Genomic DNA, 22,554 nt, shown 5'->3' on the forward strand with positions numbered 1-22,554 from the left:
ATCAGGCATTACAGGCATGATGAAATGAAAATGAGAACAATCGAGATTGTATGTCGGTGCCGGTAAGCCGGAGCATAAGCTCTTGAAGCTCCACCCTTTTCTGAAAAGGGGGCCGGGGGCACCAGCTCATTCGCATTTAAACAAACACAAACCACAAAAACTGCGTTTTTGGCAACCCTAAGTGGCAACTTGAACAAGCTAAAAAAAAAAGATCTGTGGGGTATCTTGAGCTAAAACTTAACATACACACTCTGGGGACATCAGAGTCTTTTTTTACATCTTGTAAAGTGGGGCATAATAGGTCACCTTTAAGATTTTAGAAACCTTAAGCCTCTTCCAAATGGTCCCTGGCCATATGAGACTGAAAGTAGAGATGGTGTGCCTGACATTAACATATTAAATAATTTATTCATTCACCAAAGGAGGAAAACCCCCTCAAGATGGGATTTTTCACATACTGTACTTCAAGCAATAGAATAATATAAGAATATAGTAATCTCTGTAAAACGTTCCAAGGACACTGAGGTGAAAGCCCATTTTGAATTCAACTGCAAAACTGTAGCCGATCAAAGAGAGGGACGGGGGTTTTCTCCAGATGGAAAGGAGATGGAAACTTGCTCCTCTGGGTATGGTGGGGATTTGACTCTGAGAGAAACTGTAAGACATTATAACTCATAAAATCAATAGCACTAACTATGTTTACCTGCTGACACTAAGATTAAACCGCTGCTTCAAAACTGTGAAAGCATTTCTGTATCTTATTTCATCTACAGGATTTGATACACATCTAATATGATGGGGTTTTAGTCTTTTTGGTGTCTAATCACACCATGACACTCTACTTACTAAAAGGGGAACTATGCACCATTAAAAAATAAAAATAAAAGCCATATGATATATTTTTGTCTGAACAGACTAAAATGTAAGCCATGATTCACTTATGTCTTCACCCAAAATTAATTCACACTTGTGCTCAATTAAAAAATCATGGCATGTCAGGTCTAACGCCAGACCGCATTTTAAAATGGATAAATTAAAATACACTTAATAGAGAATGAGATCTGAGAGCTGCACCAGAGAGAGAAATCTATCAGTGAAAAATTAATAATAATACTATTTTCTTTACACACACATACACACACACAAAATTGAGGACATATTCCTTTAAAAACTATTTAATTAGTTAGAAGTGCTTTGAAACACGCAGCATTGTTCTTAGTGATAATGCAAATTTTGTCACTGTTTTGGAGCACACTGGCTTATAGATAACTTTAAGACCAACATATTGACACTAACACCCAAAAAACTGACATTTCATGGGGACTTTAAGTAACTGAAAAGCAAATGTATCATTAGCAACCTTCACATACAGGTCAAAGGTCACAAGAGGATTCAGAAGTTTATAAGCCAGTTTGAGATATATAAATATAATATATAAATAAAAAAGGCTGTTCAAAAGGTTAATAGTCAGATCACTGCACTCACAGTAATGACGTCAGTATCGATGGGACTCATCTCCACAACATTTGCTTGATACGGTTCATCTCGCCACATGGGAGCGTTATCATTTATGTCCAGAACAGTGATGTTCACCTGCAGTGGACAGATCCACAGACACATGCTTGTCATCTTTCACATAATGCATTGCTTCAGGTGATTTAAAATTTGGTGAAAATAGACAACTCTAATTGACACCTAATTTCAATAAGTGATTAAATATACTATTAATAATCATCACAATACATAATACAGTAAGCTCACTTATAGTTGTCTAAGTCTCTGTCTAATGTGGATCAAAGGGTCAGCCGTTACCGTAGCGATGCCGGTTTTCTGCTGTGGTCCCACCCCTCCATCAACAGCTCTTACGATCAGAATATACTCAGACTTCATCTCTCGATCCAGAAGAGCTGTGGTAGTGATCTCTCCTACACACACACACACACACACAGTCATATTCAGCTCAGACACACATGAACCTGTTTCAGGCAGCTGGACAAAACTCAAGATGTGGTGATAATGTACAAAGTAATATTGTTGTTTCTATCTGTTTACAATTACAATTTAGCATTCTGAGTGACCCACATATTAACAAAATGTCATCAACCAATGGGATCAGTTTGGGGTGGGGCTACCTGGATTAAATTAAACTTAAACATATAAAAATAAATAAATAAAAATTGTGATATGAAAGTCTGTAACTATTACTATAACTACCGGTATACTAAGTGAGTTGTGAATGACAGCACTTATTTTTTGCGTAATTTCTTCATGCACATGGGAATTCTGTTAAGGAGCATTCATTTCTTTTCAAGACTCTCAACCTTTTCATTTTGACTTCTTTTGGAAGGGTTTTTCCCTTTATCAGAAAATTAATTGGAAAAATAAATAAATAAATGAATGAAAATAATATAATTAAATAAATAAATTTAGTTTAAAATGTACTAGAAGTATTTCTGAGAAAATAAAATAAATACAAATTTGAATAATACATAAATAAATACAATGTAAATTGCAACTAGCACTTGTAAATGGGCCAAGCAGACATGATTACTGACTGTTATCCGAGTTATTTAAAAAGACCTTTGGTCTGTGAGACCCCAAGGAGGGCATGAGGGTTAAAGGGCAGGTGTGAATGTGTGTGCTGTTGTCCACCTGAGCGAGTGTTGAGTCTGAACTGTGTGCTGCCCTGCAGGGAATAGATGATAGAGGCCTGACCAAACTCCCGAGATGCGTCCAGGTCTGTAGCGTTCACAAACAACACCGTCGCTCCTGACACAAAAGAGAAAGGTAAGAGGATGTAAACAAGCCATCACATAATAAATGTGGGAGACAGACAGCGGTATGAAGAGAAAAACAAGACAAGGTGACAGACAGGCAAAGCTTGAGGGATGGTCTTCAGACAGGACGTGGTTAGTTAGTGTGCAGTGCTGTGCATTGATTGAAGACAGGGATTTCAGGATCATCAGAGTGTGTTCAGTACCCATGACACACACAAGCACACAACAAAGTAAATGTAATTTCCCTTTGATGATTGAAGACGAGTCTATTGTGTGGAATAAAAGCATTGAGTGAATAAATGCATGAGAATCACACCTTTTTCCTCTGCGCACAACCTTCTTGTTCAATTGAAACATATAAAGGGAAAAATAAATCAAATACACCAAGACTGAAGGCAAATATATTGAAGGAGTTTTGAAGGATTGAAGGATTGCATTTCCTGAAAGAAACACTGTTCTTGTCATGTGGCGTGAAATTAGTGTTTCTCCTTTTGGAAGGAGTTGCACTCAATAAATTAAATAAATAATTAATTAAATAAATAATAGATTAAATAAATGCAAGAAAAACAAGTCCATTAACAAATCCTTCTACAAACAGACATAAAAAGACGAAATTCAGTAAGCAAATACTACTAATGAGCACTATTATTCACATAATTCTCATTTATAAATAGTGGGAGATTTTCAATAAAACTAAATAAAATATCACCACAAAAACAAAACATTACAAATTACATCATCACTGGCAAATAGTGGAAGATAAAATAAACTAAAATAAAATAAAATAAAATAAAATAAAATAAAATAAAATAAAATATTAGCACAAAAACAAAACATTACAATGACAACATCACAAACAAATAGTGGGAGATAAATACAATGATGTATATATATATATATATATATATATATATATATATATATATATATGAATTCACACTTGTTTTTGTGCTGATTTATTTAAATTAATTTAAATTAAACCATTTTCTTTAATTTTAATTTAGTTTTTTAATTTTAGTTTTATATATATATATATAAAACTGTCCTAGCTCTGGGAAAACAGCACCTATTCACACAAACCATTTTATTAGTGTGGAACAGAACTAGTGCACAGCTGGCTGAGCATTGTAAATCATCACTGACAGGAATCTAGTTATGCTGTCATCAGGTTTGAGCACTCTACATGAGCTAAATGTTGAAATATTCTTCCATTTTTTGATAATATAATTTTAAATGTACCTGCAACGATATTCTCGGCTATGTTGACGATGTAAGACGGGACGCTGAACTCGGGTGGGTTGTCATTCTCATCCTGCGGAGGAAGAAGGGAAGAGATCAATGCATTAGGTATCAAAATAATCTTTAAATATTAACTCATTAATTTTCCACAGGGGAAAAAAACTGCTTTTGGTTATAATTAAATGTATTGATGGAGTGCTTTGGGGGTTTAATAGAAACTCACAAGCTGTGGCGATGGGAAATTATTCGATATCAGACACATACACTGTTTTACCACTTTAATTCAGTTCAACATTCAGTAATAACACACACACACACACACACGCATGCACACACACACGGATGTGGATGTGTCAAACCCCTGCTGTTTTTCAGATGAAATGTGTCTAATTGGAATCATAATAAAAGAGCAGAGAAATGTCAGAGTGAAATTATCCATGGATTAACCGTTCCAGTCAATGGACCTCAGAGAAAACCCATGAATTCAGAATTAACACACAGATCACACAACGCCAAACTGGGTTTGTTTGTGTGTGAGCAACGGTTTTGGGTAATCTTTGTTTTCTTGATTCTAAAATGAAGTTAAAATAAGTAAATGAAGTAAAGCTCAAACACTTGTGACGTAACATTAATACTTGTCTTTAATTTTTCTATATATACAAAAAAAGCTAAATTCACTTGCTAAAGGAAGTTAATAAGGGAAGCCTGTAAACATTAAAATACTCACTGTTACAACAAGATAACCACAAAACATAAACAGCATGCCTGTTAATATGATATTAGGGTAAAATCTATATCTAATTTTACAACTTTGTTGCTAAAGACAATGTAACACTAACCCTAAAACAGCGAAACTGACAAAATATTTAAACATTACATCTGTAATTGTATAAAATATAAAAGCATCACATTTCTCATTTCTGCTATTAAATCCTCCAAAGTCTGGCCCCATTCACTTTCATTGTAAGTGCCTCACAGTAAGGTTTTTTTTTTTTTTTTATAAAATCATAGATAAGTCAAAGTATTTTTTTTTTTTTGTGGCAATACAAGGCAACAAATGCTGTAGCTTAACAGGTATTGAAATCAATATATTTCTTGAAATTAAAAGACAGATAATAATGATGCAACATAAGTTGCTCATCTGTCCTGCTGTAGTTGTTTTACATACACTAACAGTGAAAAGTTTGGGATCAGTATTAATATATCTTAATATTTTAAGAAAATCCAATCAAACTTAATAAACGTATTATAATTATTAACTAATAATAGTAATTAATAATAATTTTATATATTATATATAATTATAAGTTAAACTGTGAATTAATTTAATCCATTATTTAATTAATTTAATCAAATTATTTTGTATCTGAATATATTTTAAAATGTAATTTATTCTTGTGATGCAAAGCTGGATTTTCAGCAATTCCTCCAGTTTTCATTGTCACATGATCCTTCAGAATAATATTGATTTGCTGCTCAAGGAACATTTATTATTATCATTATTATAAATGTTGAAAACTGTTCTGTTGCATTATATATATATATATATATATATATATATATATATAGTCAAGTCAAGTCAAAGTCACCTTTATTTATATATTGGAAAAAAAAATTTTCCCGTATTGGAAAAAATGTTAAGTTTTTTGAGGAAACAATAGCAATGGCATTGAAGTCCATTATATGAAGAAAACATCCTGAAATGTTTTCCTTAAAAAAACATAATTTAAGAAAAAACGCCATGGATATCCTGGATGGCATTGGGAGGAGTAAATGATTAGGAAATTTTCATTTTTGTGTGAAATAATCCTTTAACACTGTATTACAGAAATACACTCGGCGAAAAAAAGAAACGTGCATTTTACAGGACACTGTATTTTAAAGATACTTAAAACATAAAAATCGATACGATATGCCAAGAGAGGGAGAGAGAGAGAGAGAGAGAGAGAGAGAGTGTGTGTGTGTGTGTGTGTGTGTGTGAGAGAGAGAGAGAGAGAGAGAGCGTTTGTGTGTGAGTGACTGAGTGATTTAGCCTGAGTGCGTTTGTATGTGTTCAAGCGCTTTGGAAAAAAAGTAAAGTGAAAGTAAAGTGAGTGACATCAGTGAGTGTTGTCAAGCAAAGAGAGCAAGCGGTAGCAGTGTCTGTAAGGGAAAAAAATAGATCCCGGCCGGTCTTGGGCACGAAAATTTTTTTAGAAATTTTTTGTCAAAAACAACGTGATGAATGCTCAAGTCCGATTTTATATATCCTCGAGTCCGAGTCCAAGTACGAGTCATCAGTCCGCGAGTCCAAGTCGAGTCACGAATCCAGAGAATGGAGTCTCGAGTCGGACTCGAGTCCGAAGAATAGTACTCTATCACTGGTGTTAGGTGTGAAGGCAGGTGTACTACTCACAAACAGCTCTATAGTGACTGGAACAGTGCTGTTGAGGGACGGGTTCCCTCCGTCTCTGGCCATCAGAGTCAGAAAGATCAGTCCACCTGGAACCTGCTCATAATCCAGAGGACGATTCACCGTGATGACTAATAAACAAACAAACAGGAGTTGACACGCAAATTGAATAAATATAAAAACAGAAAAACAAATATATCACATCATGCTTACTAGACAGCCATCTATAATCCATTTATGAAACACCAGAGGTCACAAAGGCTTCTCTAAAGGCATTTTCACACTTTAAGGTGTTAAACCCAAATCCGATTCCTGAGCGATGGAGAACGAATAATGTAACCCATCACCAAAACGAACAAGCAGTGAAATCATATTAGGTGACTTTGATTTGAACACAGACCTGCGTAGCCCTCCACCACACTGATGCTGAAATATGACCTGAACTGAGAGGCATAGATGATGGAGTAGGTCAGGATGTTATTGGGAGGAGAGTCCTCATCCGTCGCCTGAGAAACACACACAGAGAGACACAGAAGGTCATTATATCATTATCGTAATGACTGTTTCCAAACACGTTTCCAAAACACTCCTACGTCCCTTCCCTCATCTGTTATTGTAGGCAAAAGCAAGGAAAGCCAGTCTACAGACTCATGCTTGGTTGAAGCTAACATTTAGCAATTAAACAAACAGAGCAATGTTTTTATAGCAGTATACGTTGTTATTGTTAACTATATTATAACTACAAAAAATGTTTTCATTAATCAAAGGCTGAAATCAAATAAAATACAATTTTAATATTAGGTTTAAAAAAAAACTTTAAATTAGACATAATAAAAAAATAGAAATGTTGCCTTGAAAAACAACTGACATTCTGCAAGGCAGAATCAGAAACTTATTTAATTTGTGCATAATTGTTTTATTAACTAAACACTAACACAAACTAGTCTAACAAACAAATGAATATACATACAAACACTCAAACAGGGGAAAGGGCAAATGAGATTTGATGGATGATACCATTAGGAAAACCAGAGAAAAGAGTCAGTTAACCACCTGAGTAAAACCATCAGCGCCATTTATACCAGGGTCTATAGCTTATACTAAACCTCTGTTTCGTTTAGTTAAATGTACAATACTTGCATTGCCTTAGCCTGGAACGTGTGTCGGGATGCAGTCACAGATGAAAGTCTTGATGGTTTGGAAGTTCAGTGGTGTAGTAGTAGCGATCACCTTCTTCTGGGTTTGAAAATTTATGAATGCCAAAGATGCTCTGACTCGATGGTGATCGGAAGCTTCTTCCCAGTGGAAAGTGAAAAAGAGCTAAAAGAGATATCAGCTGAGATCCTAGGATCTTTGGTGAAATGAAAGTCAAGGCACGAGGACTGTCACAAACTTAGGGTGTCCTTAGAAGCGTTCTAGCTCACATCCTCATCTTCTCAGAATCTAACAGAACCGCAGACTGAAGGCTATGTGTTGGAGCCCACCGGGCAAGCCCACACCGGCTCAGGCTCTTCACACACTCAGCAATCAGAAGATTTAGCAGAAGGCTTAGAAGAAGAAGAATACCATGGGTGCAACTGTGCGTGAGCCTGCTAAGGTCTGAGAAGATCCACGCTCCTCAGGATGGGATTGTCCGATGAGAAAGGCTGAAATTCCAAGCGGGAGGTTGGAAATATTTGGGAGTTTTACGTCTCTTTGTCTGAAAGCATGGTCATTTGTATATGGACCTCTATTGAGTGTTGATGCAAAATTAATTAAGATTCTTAGAGCACTATATATTGCCTGTGTACCAATACAAACTCTTGTTTAGATCATCAGAAGACAAATTCATAAATACTAAACATGGTAATAAGATTGCATATAGGTAAGATTACATGAACGATTACATTTCTATCATAAGCCTGCATAAAACAGTATACAATACAAAAGACAATATACAAGAAGAGTAACAACATTCAAAATGACCTGAAGTATATGTGTGTTCATTTAAAAAAAGATTTTCCTATGAATTAATTAGAGAAAAGTCCATTTTGCTGTGCATTATGTGTCTTTCCTTTGGAAAATGTAGTGAGAGGGAGAACTCTCAACATGCCATTAGGTCGTAAAGGTTTATCTGGTCTGTCTGAGGGGTCCTTGTGTCATTCCCAGACATGCTGGTGCCCAGTATGTTTATTAGATGAGGGATCTGTGATTATTTGTTAATCTAATGAATAACTGATTCGTTAAATCAAAAGTCCAGACGCTACAGAAGGATTACAAAAACAGACTGGCAGAACTCTACAACAACACACATCGCCACCTTCTGGTCAGATAACTGCTGTCAAACTGTCAATCACAGAACAGATTAGAGCAGACGGCTGGAATTATTGCTGCTGTGTCCACATGCGGAGAGAATTAAACACTAACTGAGATATACTGAACACTAGCAGAGTGAATGACCCACGATTACACATCAGAACATTCACATTCAACTCAATGGCTCTGTCCTCATTTCACATTCTTGTTCTGATTGTGCTCAATGCATGTGTTTTTCTCTGAAAAAAACTCTCCAACTCAGCTGACATCACAAATAACGAAAAATTTTCAACCCTTCCCATCCATTCTGATTCAAAGCATCCACTTTTTACCATCCAATCTCTACCTGAAGGACAAAATTAGACTCTGCCCAACATTTCCCATGAATAATATTTTTTTTTCACCACAAACATCAGCTACAAAATTAAAATGTGTTGTTTACAGTGTTTCCTGATTCTAGCTTGTTTTTCTAAACTTTATATTACTTACCCGGGCTCGGACTATTTGTTGTGGAGCCTGTTCATTCTCCAAGAGAGAACCCATATACGCCTCCTTCTGGAAGACTGGCGCATTGTCGTTTACATCCAGCACGTTAATGCGAAGGCGTCCTGTAGTCTCCTCCCCTCCTCCATCACGGGCCAGTATTGTTAGAGTAAAGCGTCTCATGAGCTCATAATCCAACCGGTCTCGAAGAGTCACCCAACCTGTCTCAACATCCAATGAGAACCTGGGGGAGGAGTTAATATATGGAAATGAGTAACTGTTAACCAATGAATTGTTCGCAAGAGATATACATTGCTTTTAAAACCATTACAAGCGATTCTAAAATTAAATGTGCTTTTGATCTTTTCTTTTGTTAGTGAATTGCTTGAACTGAATGATTGAAGTCATGAATTCGAATCAATCGGAGCGGTTCCAGCGTAAATTACTCAATTGAATTAGTTTTTCTGTTCCTCCACTTTTCGTGTCTTCAGCCATGTTTACATTACATTGTCAGTACTACTACTGGTTAAGCAAAAAACTATAAGGTTTACAAATAAAATGTTCATATTTCCAAGATAAAATCCAACACAAATCTACAAACATATTCAGCTGAGGTAACTGGTTTACAGCTGACTAGTGAAAACACTCCATTAAAATGGATGGATGGAAGGACAGACAGACAGACAGACAGACAGAAAGACAGATAAACAGAGAGATAGATAGCATGAAGTAAACAGTGGGGTAGTATTTAATTTGAAACACAGCCACTGAAGAAATCAATTTTATGGAAACAGAAGAGAAAGGCATGCAAATCTACAGAGATGTGGATTAAATTAATCAGAGGAAATTAATGAATTAAACAGGATGCTGTATCAGTGTGAAAGGTCACAGTATGTTAATGAATGATAATCTCACTGGTCTGGCTCATCGCTGAAGTAATAACGAACCACTCCAAACGTGCCAATGTCATTATCCGTGGCCTGCAGAGAGAAACACACAAACAGGGAGCAATGAGCATCATCAAGACACATACTCTTGGTCATTGTGTATGTGAATGTGTGTGTTTGTGTATCCTTGAGTGTGTTTCAGTGTTTTAATATTGAGATGATGGTGTCAGCATCCCCTGTCCTACCCTACAAAGTACTCTGTTCTGCACGATTAACGCTGAACACAAACACACACGCACACACGCGCACAGTCACTCTTCAGGAAGGACCATAAGGAGAAGAACTCTCCTCACACCAGATGGGCTGGCATGAACTGGCCGCCCTGTTCTTTGTCCCAAAACAACACAAGCTTTTGCTTCATCTCTTAAATAGTCAGAACTGCCTTTATAAAAGTAAAGGGGAAAAAAGTCAAGATGAGTGAAAACTTATAAGTGGTCTCACTGATATATTCACCCACACCTCAACACTCGCTCAGCCTTATTTCTGCTGCTGTTTAAACCCCAGTGAGCCACGTTGATGTCTGTATGATTTGGAGTGCTCTATAAAGACAGCAACTCCACATGTTATACAGAAGTGCATGCACTGGAGACTTGACTCACAATTCATTACAAAAAAGTTTGACTTAACTCATCGCTAAGATAACAATGTGATAATCTAATGAGCATAAATGAAAGTGGGAAAATTAAGTGTTTCCAGAAACCACAGTGACAGATGGTGAATTTGGCACTCGTCAACATCATAAATGCCCGAAGTGACACTGCATTTGACAATAAATACAGCACAGGAACATGAAGAGATATCCCAGTGAAGTAAATAGCACATAGAAAGCATAAAATGTCTGTGTCAGGGTGTGCATGTGGAAATAAAGTTCTTCAGTGCTGAAGGGAAACAGATTCAAACCTGACTTGTATCTTTATGCAAATTAATACAAAAGGTTGAAAAAACAAGTCACCACAGAAACAACAGCGCAGCTGCGAATGTGTGTGAAAGAAAAACAGAATATGACAAGTGACACTTCTCTTCTAACAAGCACACAAACGGCAAGTGTAACATCTGTTAGATCCTGATATAGAGAGAATTAGTTTTCTTTTTTGGAAATGATAATCTATCAAAGCAGATGTGCAGGTGCCTGTTATCAGACAGTTGTTATTGGGGCTTGATTTGGTGGACTGAAACTGATCTGTAGAGTTTTCCACAGCTATTTGCTGTAATTATATACATACACAGTCTCATTCTCAATAGCCTTATGTAGACAGACTTTGCCAATAGTCAACGTCTGGTCCAATTTGTAGCTTAATCCAGCCAAGAACTGGCCGCTTAGACAGGAAGAGACCATCTGATGACATTTAAAGTGACCAACCATAGTTTGTTTTCTTTATGTGACCTTTAAGGCCAAAAATAATGAGGCCATAATAAGTGAGACAGGTTATACCAAAACCATCAGAAACATTAGTGGAAAACAAGAGTAATACCAAGCCATCCAAATATAAAAATATTATAGGCTATTTAATGGATATGACCAAAATCGAACATACGAATGTACACGTGTATAAACAGTATATATATATATATATATAGTATAGATTAATAATAATACACTTTTTCTATTAAAATAACCAGAAGCTGCTTGCTGAAATAAGAATACAATATTTTATATATATATATATATATATATATATATATATATATATATATATATAATATATATATATATATATATATATATATATATTTTACAAAATTACAACAAAATCCAAATGTATAATTTGTTTCACAAAAAAATAAATAAACACAAACATTGTTTAAGGACTGTTAATCAGATTTAGATTGGATGAAAATGACCAATTATTAATCAATGATAAGGGTGTGACTTCATTCCAATTTGCTCTTTCATTTAGTAAATTCTGTTTGTTGTTTTAATTTTCTATATGCATTTCAATAATGATCTGATAAAGCTGCATTTTTATCCAAGGCTCTGCCAAAAATGTACAGTCTTAAGTCTTATCTTCAGCTAATATAGTGTTTCATGCTACACTGATGGAATATTTTTGCAGGAGTCTGCCTGCGGAGTCTATATTGGGTGTTTGTCACATTTGACAAAATCCCTTTTGATGTGTGTGAATCCCAGAGCTCGTGCCTGTAGAGTGTGATGGACTGTGCTTCTGATTAAATTATTTTAGACTGATTCTCATTGAAATGGGATGTCAAATTTGATGTTCTTTTACAGTTTTACTTAATTTTTAGTGGTGCTGATGTTAATGTCAAGGTAAGCGTATGATGTAAGAGCTTGTTGTCTAATTTCTCTCTCTGGCGAGCATTCTGTGATGAATCACGGCTGGGTTCTGGTAATGGGGTTTCAGTTGACTGGTGGTGCTGCTGGTGTACAGGGTCATTGAGTTGTGCTTCTGTCAGTGCCACTATTACAATCCATGATTCAACTCTGCCCTGATGATGACCTCACCCTCTGTGTGTGTTTGTGAGTGTGGATCATGACCAGTGCTCGCCTGATGCCAATCTATAGTGTATTCAGCCAACCGGCCAAAACAGTTTATTAGACGAAATGCTGCCAGAGTTTTACTGTGACACGGGTGGAACACCAATGGACAGCAATGCTCACTTCCTTCGTCTCAATAACTGAATAAACAGCCAATGAGCTTACACTTCTGAACGCATTCAGCCAATCAGTGTGATCTGTGAAAAAAAGAAACAAACAAGAAGAATAAATGAAAGGAAGGAAGGAAAGAAGGAAGAAACAAACAAACAAACAAAGAACAAATGTACAAAAACAATAAATAATTATCAAACAAAAATACAGAAATGGCAAAAACAATTCAACAATTCAGTCTTTTTGCCTTTTTCTTCTCTTTAGCCTCCTTAATAATTTCTTTCACAAACAATAACAGAATAAGCAAACAAACAAAAATCTAACAAAAAAGAAAGGAAAATTACAGAAATAATAAGAGAATTAATAAACAAATGGACAAAAGAAGCAGGGTAAGAACAAAAAATATAAAAATTGATAAAAGAAAAAAGACAAAGAAAAACAGACATGCAAAAAAAAGATAGAAAATAATAAACAATCAAAGTCAATCTTTCTTTATTTTGTCTTCTCTGTACCCTTCCTTTATACAGCTTTCTACAAACTAACAAAAAATAAACAACTGACAGAAAAACAAACAAACAAAAAACAAAATAGAGAATGGACAAAAACAAACAAAAGTAAGAACAAAAAAAGGAACAAAATGAATAAACTGAACAAACAGAAAAAGAAACAAAATTAAACAAAATTAATAAAAAGGAAAACAAACAAAAGACTCTCATTTATGGACTTTATAAACAATTAAAAGAACAAATGAAATAACAAACATCAGGATAAAAAAAAATAAAACTAGAAAATAAACAAAAGATCAAACCAGCAGGCAAAAAATAAATAAAAGATTGTGATTTTCTAGGTCCATTGTCCTATCTATCGCTCCTTCATGCCCTTTTGCACAAACAAAATCCTCCCCTTTTCTTCAGGCTCTGTCCTCACAATTCTCTCTGTTTACCTCTCTCTCTCTCTCTCTCTCTCTCTCTCTCTCTCCCTCTCTCTCTCTCTCTCTCTCTCCCTCTCTCTCTCTCTCTCTCTCTCTCTCGCTCTTTCTCTCTCTCTCTCTCTCCCTCTCTCTCTCTCTCTCTCTCTCTCTCTCGCTCTCTCTCTCTCTCTCAGTGTGATTGACAGGCCCATAAGTGCAGTGATGACAGTGCCTGGGCTCCGGGTGTTAGTGTGACAACCATCGCTACGATGACAGGAGACTTAATGCAGGTCAGGTGAGAAGGACAGGGATCAGAATGGAGAGAGGACGGCAGAGGTGATAGTATCTCTCTCTCTCTCTCTCTCTCTCTCTCTCTCGCTCACACTACTCCATCCCTTTTTCCTGCTCATCTTTTCTGCTCAGTCGGCCAAAGACACACACCTGGATCTCCAGACAGCAGCCCAACAGAAACACAAAGACACTAAACTTCATAAAAAGAGCAGAGGAGCAGCCTGAAGACAGAACTGATAATTTAGACCAAACCCTGAAAAAAGACTCTGACTGACACATGTCAGACCTCTCAGCGTAAATGAAAGCGAAAGTGACACCTGGGTGAGAAGAGACCCTCAATAGAGATCCAGCTGTGACAGATGAGACAAGAGACCATCCACAGAACAAACAAACAAAAAAGGCCTCTTTTCATTTACTCAAACCCAAACAGCCAACAACAGTTAGTGCCATGACCATAATACAGAAACAAATAAAAACAAAAGTAACTACAATGTCTCATTTTGGAATAACTGTAATATTTACTTAATAATTTCCTTAAAGTCTTCTACTGTAGCTTTAATTATCTGGATATGTATTGCAAGTCTTAAGGCTCTCCACACCACAGCTACAAATAAAATTAAAATAACTATAAGTATCCACACTGTTCTGGTTATTATAAGTATGTGCATCACCTGCTGCTTTGAATGGTGAAGCTCCTTAAAGGTTGGATGGATTCTGATTGGCTTACAGTAATAAAAAATTTTTTTTCAAAGTGATTCAACTATATTGTTCCTCTGTGTTATTATCATAGCTATCATCGTTGGTGTAGAAGGGCCTTTAGTGTGTGTGTGTGTGTGTGTGTGTGTGTGTGTGTGTGTGTGTGTACACACATTGCCGTTAACAAAATTTGGGATCATAAGTACTTAGTTTTTAATACATAAATACTTTTATTGGAGACAGATGCATTAAACTGACCAAAAGTTACAGTAAAGACATTTATTGTGTTTATCAATTTCAAATAATGTTTTTTTAACTTGAAATCTCAGATTTAAAAAACTCAACACATAAAGCAGTGCAACTGCTTTTTCAACACTGATAATAATTTCTTAAACACCAATCAGCCTATTAGAATGATTTCTGAAGGATCATGTGACACTGAAGACTGGAGTAATGTCTGCTGAAAATTCAGCCTTGCCATCATCCAAATAAACTACATTTTAAAATATACAGTACTAAAATAGAAAACAGATATTTTAAATTACAAAATATTTCACAATATAATTAATATGATGATTTTAATTTAGTTCATATTAAGTTAATTTAGAATCAATGAGTTAGAAACAATCAACACAAACTACTGAGCAGAAACACTGAGCTGAATCTACTTGCAATTAGTTTAATCATAAAGTTCACTCTTTCCAAAAAGCACATTAGGTGAACTTAATGACGAGTTTTGAGAGACACCATTAGCTGGAACAAGTTTCCTCGAATGTTTTGAGTAGATTCGACTTATTAGGACACTCAAATGAGTGTGTGTGTGATAGTATTAGTCTCGGTGGTCAAAGTGAATCTGTGACTAAGCTGTTAGTGACACATTAATCCAACAGAGCGATCTGCCAAAACACACACACATCGAGGCCTACACTCCTCTGAGACCCTTAGGGCCTCATTAATCTACTGAGATTAGCTGAAAAATGTCTCCACAAGTTACAATCGGACTAAAAATTCTTATAGGCATGTCCAAAAAAAGAAAGGTGATTCATAAATCATTCATAAAATGGTGCTTTACCATAATTTTAAGCAACAAAAATTATTTTATTTTTTTTGTAATATTGGCCTGTAGTAATTAGATTTATTTTAAAATAATTTAGTATATGGTAAACTATATGCAACTACAAAAACTATTTAAGACTACGAGACATAAATACATTACAAACATATCAAAACATGCCAAACATAAAGAGAATTTTCAGCATTTTGTCTTTTTGGCAAAGTCATATTAATTCTAATAACCGTGTCAATAAAACCTGTAAACATAAAGTTTGTATATCATGATTCTATGTATACACTTTCTATAACAGGCTAGAGGTTTAAATAAAGTGATTAGATAGAAATGTATAATTTTTTTATGTTAACAGAATGAAATGAATTTAAATGTAAAAATAAAATCATCACACAACAGGGAAGACAAGTGCTGCCTCAGGGCGATGTCTGAGACTTATCAACTGTTCACTAAATAAACCTATTACAGCAATTAGATAAACATGCACACACACACACGCACACGCAAGATGAACGTCTTAACAAACTGGAGGGCCATGATAAGAAAATAAGTAAAAGAGTGATTTCAAGAGAGAAGAAAGGGAGGAGAATAAAGAGAAGTGGTGTGGACAGAGAGAGAGATAGATCAGCTTTCCGTTCACATTTGGCCATAACAACAACAAAAAAGAGGGATTAAAATGAGTGTGACAGGAACAACACAACCAAACTACATCAGAATAGAGAGAGAGAGAGGAGGATTTGCCAACAAGAATATGAGGTCTGTATTTAGCCAGCGGATATACTTTATAGACAGACCATCATCAGCGACTGTCCTCTTTTTTATGATTAAAGAAAAAAAAAAGACTCAAAGCAAAGAATAATGAGAGAAAATTGAGAACAGAACCTAGATAAAGAAATATGACCATTTATGTCAAAAGTACAGATCCTCTTCTCTTCTTCATTAACTGTAATGTAAGTGTATTAGTGCTGTGTGTGATTCACACCTTTCCAGTTTCTACGTGGGTTGATAATAAACTGCAAACTGGACCAGATTAAATCCAGCAAGACAACAATGTGGTTATGTGAGACTACAAGTAAGTGAAAGATAACAGTAAACTATGGTGCCTAAACTAAAAATCAGCACTGAGCAGGCAGAGCTGAACCAGTGGCTCTTTTCCAAAGCTTTCAAGATAATATTTTGGTCAGTATCTAAGCCAAAATCAGTTGAGAGAAATGTTGATTATAAATGAACTGCAAATACTGGAAAGCATTAATTAAAACAGCACACTCTAATTAATTATCAAATGTGTGTGTGCTCTGATTTTTTTGTGTGCTTATTAGTATGACTAGCTTAGCAACTTAGCAAACTCAAACGTTCTTGTAATGCATAAATGAGACTTCACGGAATAATTAATGCAGAAATAATGCTTTTATAACCCAAAGTAACTATTTTTGGGTGAACTGTCTCTAAGTCAAATGTCAATATGAGTATGTACACACACACACACACACACACACACACACACTAACAAAACTCCTCAGGAGAAATGATGTGAGTGAACAAACACAAACATAGACCCATTAACACACACACACATACACAGATTCAAACCATGAACCAGGAAACACATACACACTCAAATGCACAGAAATCCATTAGTTCTATAATGGCTAAAGGAAAAGCGTGTGTATAAATGCAAGTGAAAATAATAAATAGGACATGGAGAGATGCAAACAAACCCCAGCCTAAAGAGAGACTGAAAACAAAGAAGCAATTTAACAGATATGAGCTGCCCTCATCTCATGAGACACATACAAACTAAATCACTATGAATATTTATAATGATAACCACTGCCGTCACTATCAATATTAAACAACGTCTCTCTCTCTGTCTCCTCTCTGTGTGTGTGTGTGTGTGTGTGTGTATGCCTTATCAAATGCACAATAGATTGTGTATATGAAGTTTTGTGAAGCACGACTTTTGTGTGCTACAATGCAAAAAAATGGCTGTTTGAAAAAAAACAACTAATATTTATGCTCAAAAAAGTGATAAAAAACATCCTCATTATGTAATAAGACAAAACAAATTGATAAGATTATATAATACAATACTAAAAATTGGCTTTGAAAAACAAAACCTTACCTAATGTTCTACATAAATCAAATCACACATTCAAATAAATGAATATAATGTGATATTATATGTACTGTATTAATGTGATATCACATTAAATTCATTTATTTGAATTTTAATTCATTTATAATATTGATTTACTGTGTGTTTTGAATATACATACATACAGTTAGGTCTATATACTGTATATTTGGACATAGGCACAATATTTGTTTTAGCTGTTGATGAAAACATAGTCAACTTACAGTTATAATTATAATCTTATAATTTTTTCAGCCGATTTGGTTTGGTCCTCACACTGCATATAGCATGACCCATTAAATATAACTATAAAAAATGAATTAATAATAGTTATAATATTATTGCACATTATTTAGTTTTTTAATATTATAAAAAATAAAAGGCAGTCCTAGTATTAAATACAAATACATTTATTTTATAGTAAACTTTTATAGTAAAAATAAAATGCTAATATTTACTACTACTTTCTTTGTTTGCCTCTTTAAGAAGAATCACTTTATGTATTTCCCAATTTAAAGTAGCTTTGGATAAAAGCGTCTAAAAATAAATAAATAAAAGCGTTTTCATCATATTCAAACTTAAAATCAGCAGGCTTTTATTTTGGCGGGTTGCCGGCAAGTAAGTATACGTGCTTCCGGATTTAGCGCTGCTGCTGGTTAAAGTGTCAGTGAATGAATGTCACAGTTTTGTATTGTGATTTGAAAACAGCATGGGATAAACTAGATTTTTGCTTTCAGGTTGAAAATAACTTATATAGTACAGTTTGTGATCTAAAATAGTAATTGTGTATTAACAGCTGTCAACCATGTCGGTACGCAAATGTGCTGTCAGAACTTACAGTATGTATATAACGTTTTTTTTTTTTTTGGTCGCCAATGCGGACCTGCGGACCACTAACCCATCCCTCCCCGCCCCGTATATAATGGTCTTACAGTAAGCTTTAATTTGAGGGTATTCTCATCACAAGCATGAGCATTTTATTTACGATTATATTTATTTGTCCAATTACATTTGAGCCCCTCAAAATGGATGGACTGTGTATTAAAATGTTTTTTTTTTATTTATTTTTTTATGTTTTGTTCAAGCCCTTGAATTAAAGCTTAAGGTCTGCACTTCAATTTCATCTTGATTGTTTCATTTTATTTCTATTCTGGTGCATACAGAGCCAAAATGATGAAAAATTTTTCAGTGTCCAAATATATATGGACATAACTGTATAAACACTAGCTATTCCAGGTGTGAATACCCTGTTCTTAAACCTCAAAATTACATTTACTGTTCAAAAGTTTTGGCATCAGTATCCAAAAAATTTTTTTGCTACAAAATGCTTAAATACAAGCAAATAGATGTGATGTGAAACTACACAGGGCGGCGGTGGCTCAGTGGTTCATGTAGGTTGTCTACAAACCGGAAGGTTGGTGGTTCAATCCCCGGCTCCACCTGACCAGGTGTCCTTGAGCAAGACACCTAACCCCAGCTGCTCCTGACGAGCTGGATGGCGCCTTGAATGGCAGACACCGCAGTCGGTGTGTGAATGGGTGAATGTGAGGCAAAATTGTAAAGCGCTTTGGATGGCCATGTGGTCTGTTGAAAGCGCTATATAAATGCAGTCCATTTACCATTTATTTTACACCAGCTTTAAAACGCAGACACTGTTTTAGTGCAAAAAATTATATTGTCCTAAAAATTCTAGTGAGCATCATAACAGAAATGGAACCTCACAGGTGACCTATTTGAAATCCACACAAGTAAAACTATTTCCTCAAAGCTTTGGGGTACATTAGTTAAAAACAGCTGGGAAACACCATGCTAAATGACTGCTTACTCACTAATTAACACTAACTGCATCACAGTGAATGCGTTAGAACCGACCTGCTTTAACAGCTAGCTGAATAATGGCACACCATTGAGCCGTGAGTCTGCAGCTGATTTTACAGGCCCGTGGTGCAGGATCACAGCACTAAACTCACTTAATGAAATAAAAGAGCTTTTATGACGATGTTAAAAAGACAGACAGCATGGATTCACAATCCAGATAATATGAGCAGGTAATAAGTGATCGTTAAGGGTTAATGAGGCTAAATTTATGGAGTGATATAGCCTGGAATAGTGTTAAAGGGACCATGTCATTGAAATTTGAAGGAAAAAGTATTTTCTTGCACTTTTGACATATAGCCTAAGTGGCTAAACAGTGCTCAATGTATTAGCTATGGCTCTGCATATCTTTCCAAAGAATTCCAGCATTTGAAAACAGCTAACTCTGTGTAGTAACTCATTTTAAAATGTGAAAAGTTTAGCATAACAGAGGTCATTTACATTAGTGCTTAGATTCTCTGGGCCTGGGCCGGGCCGATATTTCCTGCCACCGTCCTCGGGCCGGGTCGGGTCGGGCCCTTGATAAAGCACGTCACGTGTCATGCGCAGCGTCTCGTCCACTCGCAGTCTCGCCTGCTGTGCGTGCTGTACTATTCAGTAGAATAAGTGCAACATGGAGCTTGAAGAAGCAAAGAAAAAACATTTAAAACAGGAGAATTAACTTTGTGCAAGTTTGGAGGAAAATCGGAGGTATGGAAACATTTTAAACTAGTCGTGGGGAGTGACAACATATGTGTTGGCTTTGTCTCGTGCATTAAATGTGGCACGCATATATATATATATATATATATATATATATATATATATATATATATATATATATATATATATATAACTGCGCAGCTCCCCCGTAGCCTAAATGATCTAGCACAGCAGCACCTGCGGTAAAAAAAAAAAAAAAAAAAAAAAAAATCTGCCGCCACCCCTGGTTATAACGGCCCACATATTAAAAATGGTCGGGTTTAAATCGGGCTCGGGCTCGGGCTCGGGCTCATAATTACAGTAAACGTGTCGGGCCGGGCCGGGCTCGGACACAACGTGCTCGGGCTCGGGTAGGGTCGGGCTTGATTTGTTGGGCCCGATCTAAGCTCTAATTTACATGCAGGGTCTAAAGGGTACAAGTCATTCTAAAGGTTGGTTAGAGGTTGGAGAGTGAACATGAACAAACTGAATTGTTTTTTGATGCACCCTGAGTATTTTTAGGGACCTCAGGGAAAAGAATAAAGAATAAATAAAATACTACACATGGTGAAGGATATGTCCCTGTAAAATGCTACTATAGGAGCACAAAAAATATATCAACACAAACAACTTGAATGTGCACAAACACTTTTCTAATGACTATCATGAGCTGTGAATTTAAACAGAGAAGACAGGAAAATAATAATATACTATGTATTATTTAATATTTGTAAAAGCTGTTTAATATAAAATAGGTAAATGAGGCTCTTTTAAAAAATACCTTCTAAAATATACTGAAAATGTTATACTGCATACTATACTGCAAATAAAGTATTCTCCCAAAACATGGCTACTTTCAAATAGCTATTAATGAAAGAGAAAGTTGCATTTTACAGCCAGACAGTATAGTTATGCTATCTACCAGTAACTAACTAGGCTAACTAGCCAAACCTTAACTCTTTGGTTCAGATTAACAGGTAGTCACTCCTTTAAATCTAATGGTGTAGCTGATTTGTAATAAACTGGTGGTGCTACTAGCATAAAAAATGGCATACTTAATCTTTATAAAGCATGTATTTCTCTTTCACAATGCAAAAGAGAGTGATTTGTGGAGTGACATGATCTTTGGGAGTATAAGCTCTACTGTTATGGAAGAAAGTGTCTCCAGAAGTCTTACAAACACTATCACACACTCATAGCCCACAATCCAGCTACTCAGACTCTATAATCTCTTTGGGCTGGTTCCCGGGCAAAGTATAAGTTGAAAGACAGACTAAAAACAGCATTTAAAGAACAATCAGCTCTGACAGAGCGATCTGCTCCAGCACTCGGCTTAATGTTTGTCTGGAAAAAAAAAAAAAGATATATATATATACATATGCACTCACCAGCCACTTTATTAGGTACACCTGTTCAATTGCTTGATAACACAAATTGCTAATCACATGGCAGCAAATGTGGTGAAGACGACTTGCTGAAGTTCAAAACGAGCATCAGAATGGGGAAGAAAGGGGATTTAAGTGACTTGAACGTGGAATGGTTGTTGGTGCCAAACGTGCTGGTCTGAGTATTTCAAAAACCGCTGATCTACTGGGATTTTTTTGTGTGGTTGAAAATGCCTTGTTGATGTCAGAGGTCAGAGGAGAATGGGCAGACTGGTTTGAGATGATAGAAAGGCAACAGTAACTCAAATAACCACTCGTTACAAGCAAGGTATGCAGAATACCATCTCTGAACACACAACATTTCGAACTCTGAAGCAGGTGGGCGACGGCAGCAGAAGACCACATCGGATGCTTCTCCTGTCAGCTAAGAACAGGAAACAGAGGCTACAATTCACACAGGCTCACCAAAATTGAACAAAATAAGATTGGAAAAACATTGCCTGGTCTGATGAGTCTCAATTTCTGCTGCGACATTCAGATGGTGGGGTAAGAATTAGGCGTAAAGAACATGAAAGCATGGATCCATCCTGGCTTGTTTCAACGGTTCAGGCTGGTGCTGGTGTTGTAATGATGTGGGAGATATTTTCATGGCACATTTTGGGCCCCTTAGTATCAATTAAGCATCATTTAAACACCACAGCCTACTTAAGTATTGTTGTTGACTATGTCCATCCCTTTATGACTACAGTGTACATATCTTTTGATGGCTACTTCCAGC

General features: G+C 35.8%; 1 protein-coding gene across 2 annotated transcripts in view; it reads right to left on the reverse strand.

The window, feature by feature from the left end:
• The window catches only part of LOC132156771 (cadherin-23-like), a 235,750-nt gene that overhangs the window by 60,124 nt on the left and 153,072 nt on the right, over positions 1 to 22,554 (reverse strand). For both annotated transcript variants that reach the window (XM_059565791.1, XM_059565790.1), the window contains exons 14-21: positions 10,102 to 10,166; positions 9,193 to 9,430; positions 6,809 to 6,914; positions 6,412 to 6,539; positions 4,017 to 4,089; positions 2,653 to 2,769; positions 1,813 to 1,925; positions 1,486 to 1,593 (exon numbers count right to left, since the gene is read on the reverse strand). In XM_059565791.1, coding sequence (XP_059421774.1) covers positions 1,486 to 1,593; positions 1,813 to 1,925; positions 2,653 to 2,769; positions 4,017 to 4,089; positions 6,412 to 6,539; positions 6,809 to 6,914; positions 9,193 to 9,430; positions 10,102 to 10,166 — 948 coding nt within the window. The remainder of the gene's footprint in view (positions 1 to 1,485; positions 1,594 to 1,812; positions 1,926 to 2,652; positions 2,770 to 4,016; positions 4,090 to 6,411; positions 6,540 to 6,808; positions 6,915 to 9,192; positions 9,431 to 10,101; positions 10,167 to 22,554) is intronic.

This window comes from Carassius carassius, chromosome 14, assembly GCF_963082965.1.
Source record: "Carassius carassius chromosome 14, fCarCar2.1, whole genome shotgun sequence".
In the NCBI taxonomy this organism is placed as follows: Eukaryota; Metazoa; Chordata; class Actinopteri; order Cypriniformes; family Cyprinidae; genus Carassius; species Carassius carassius.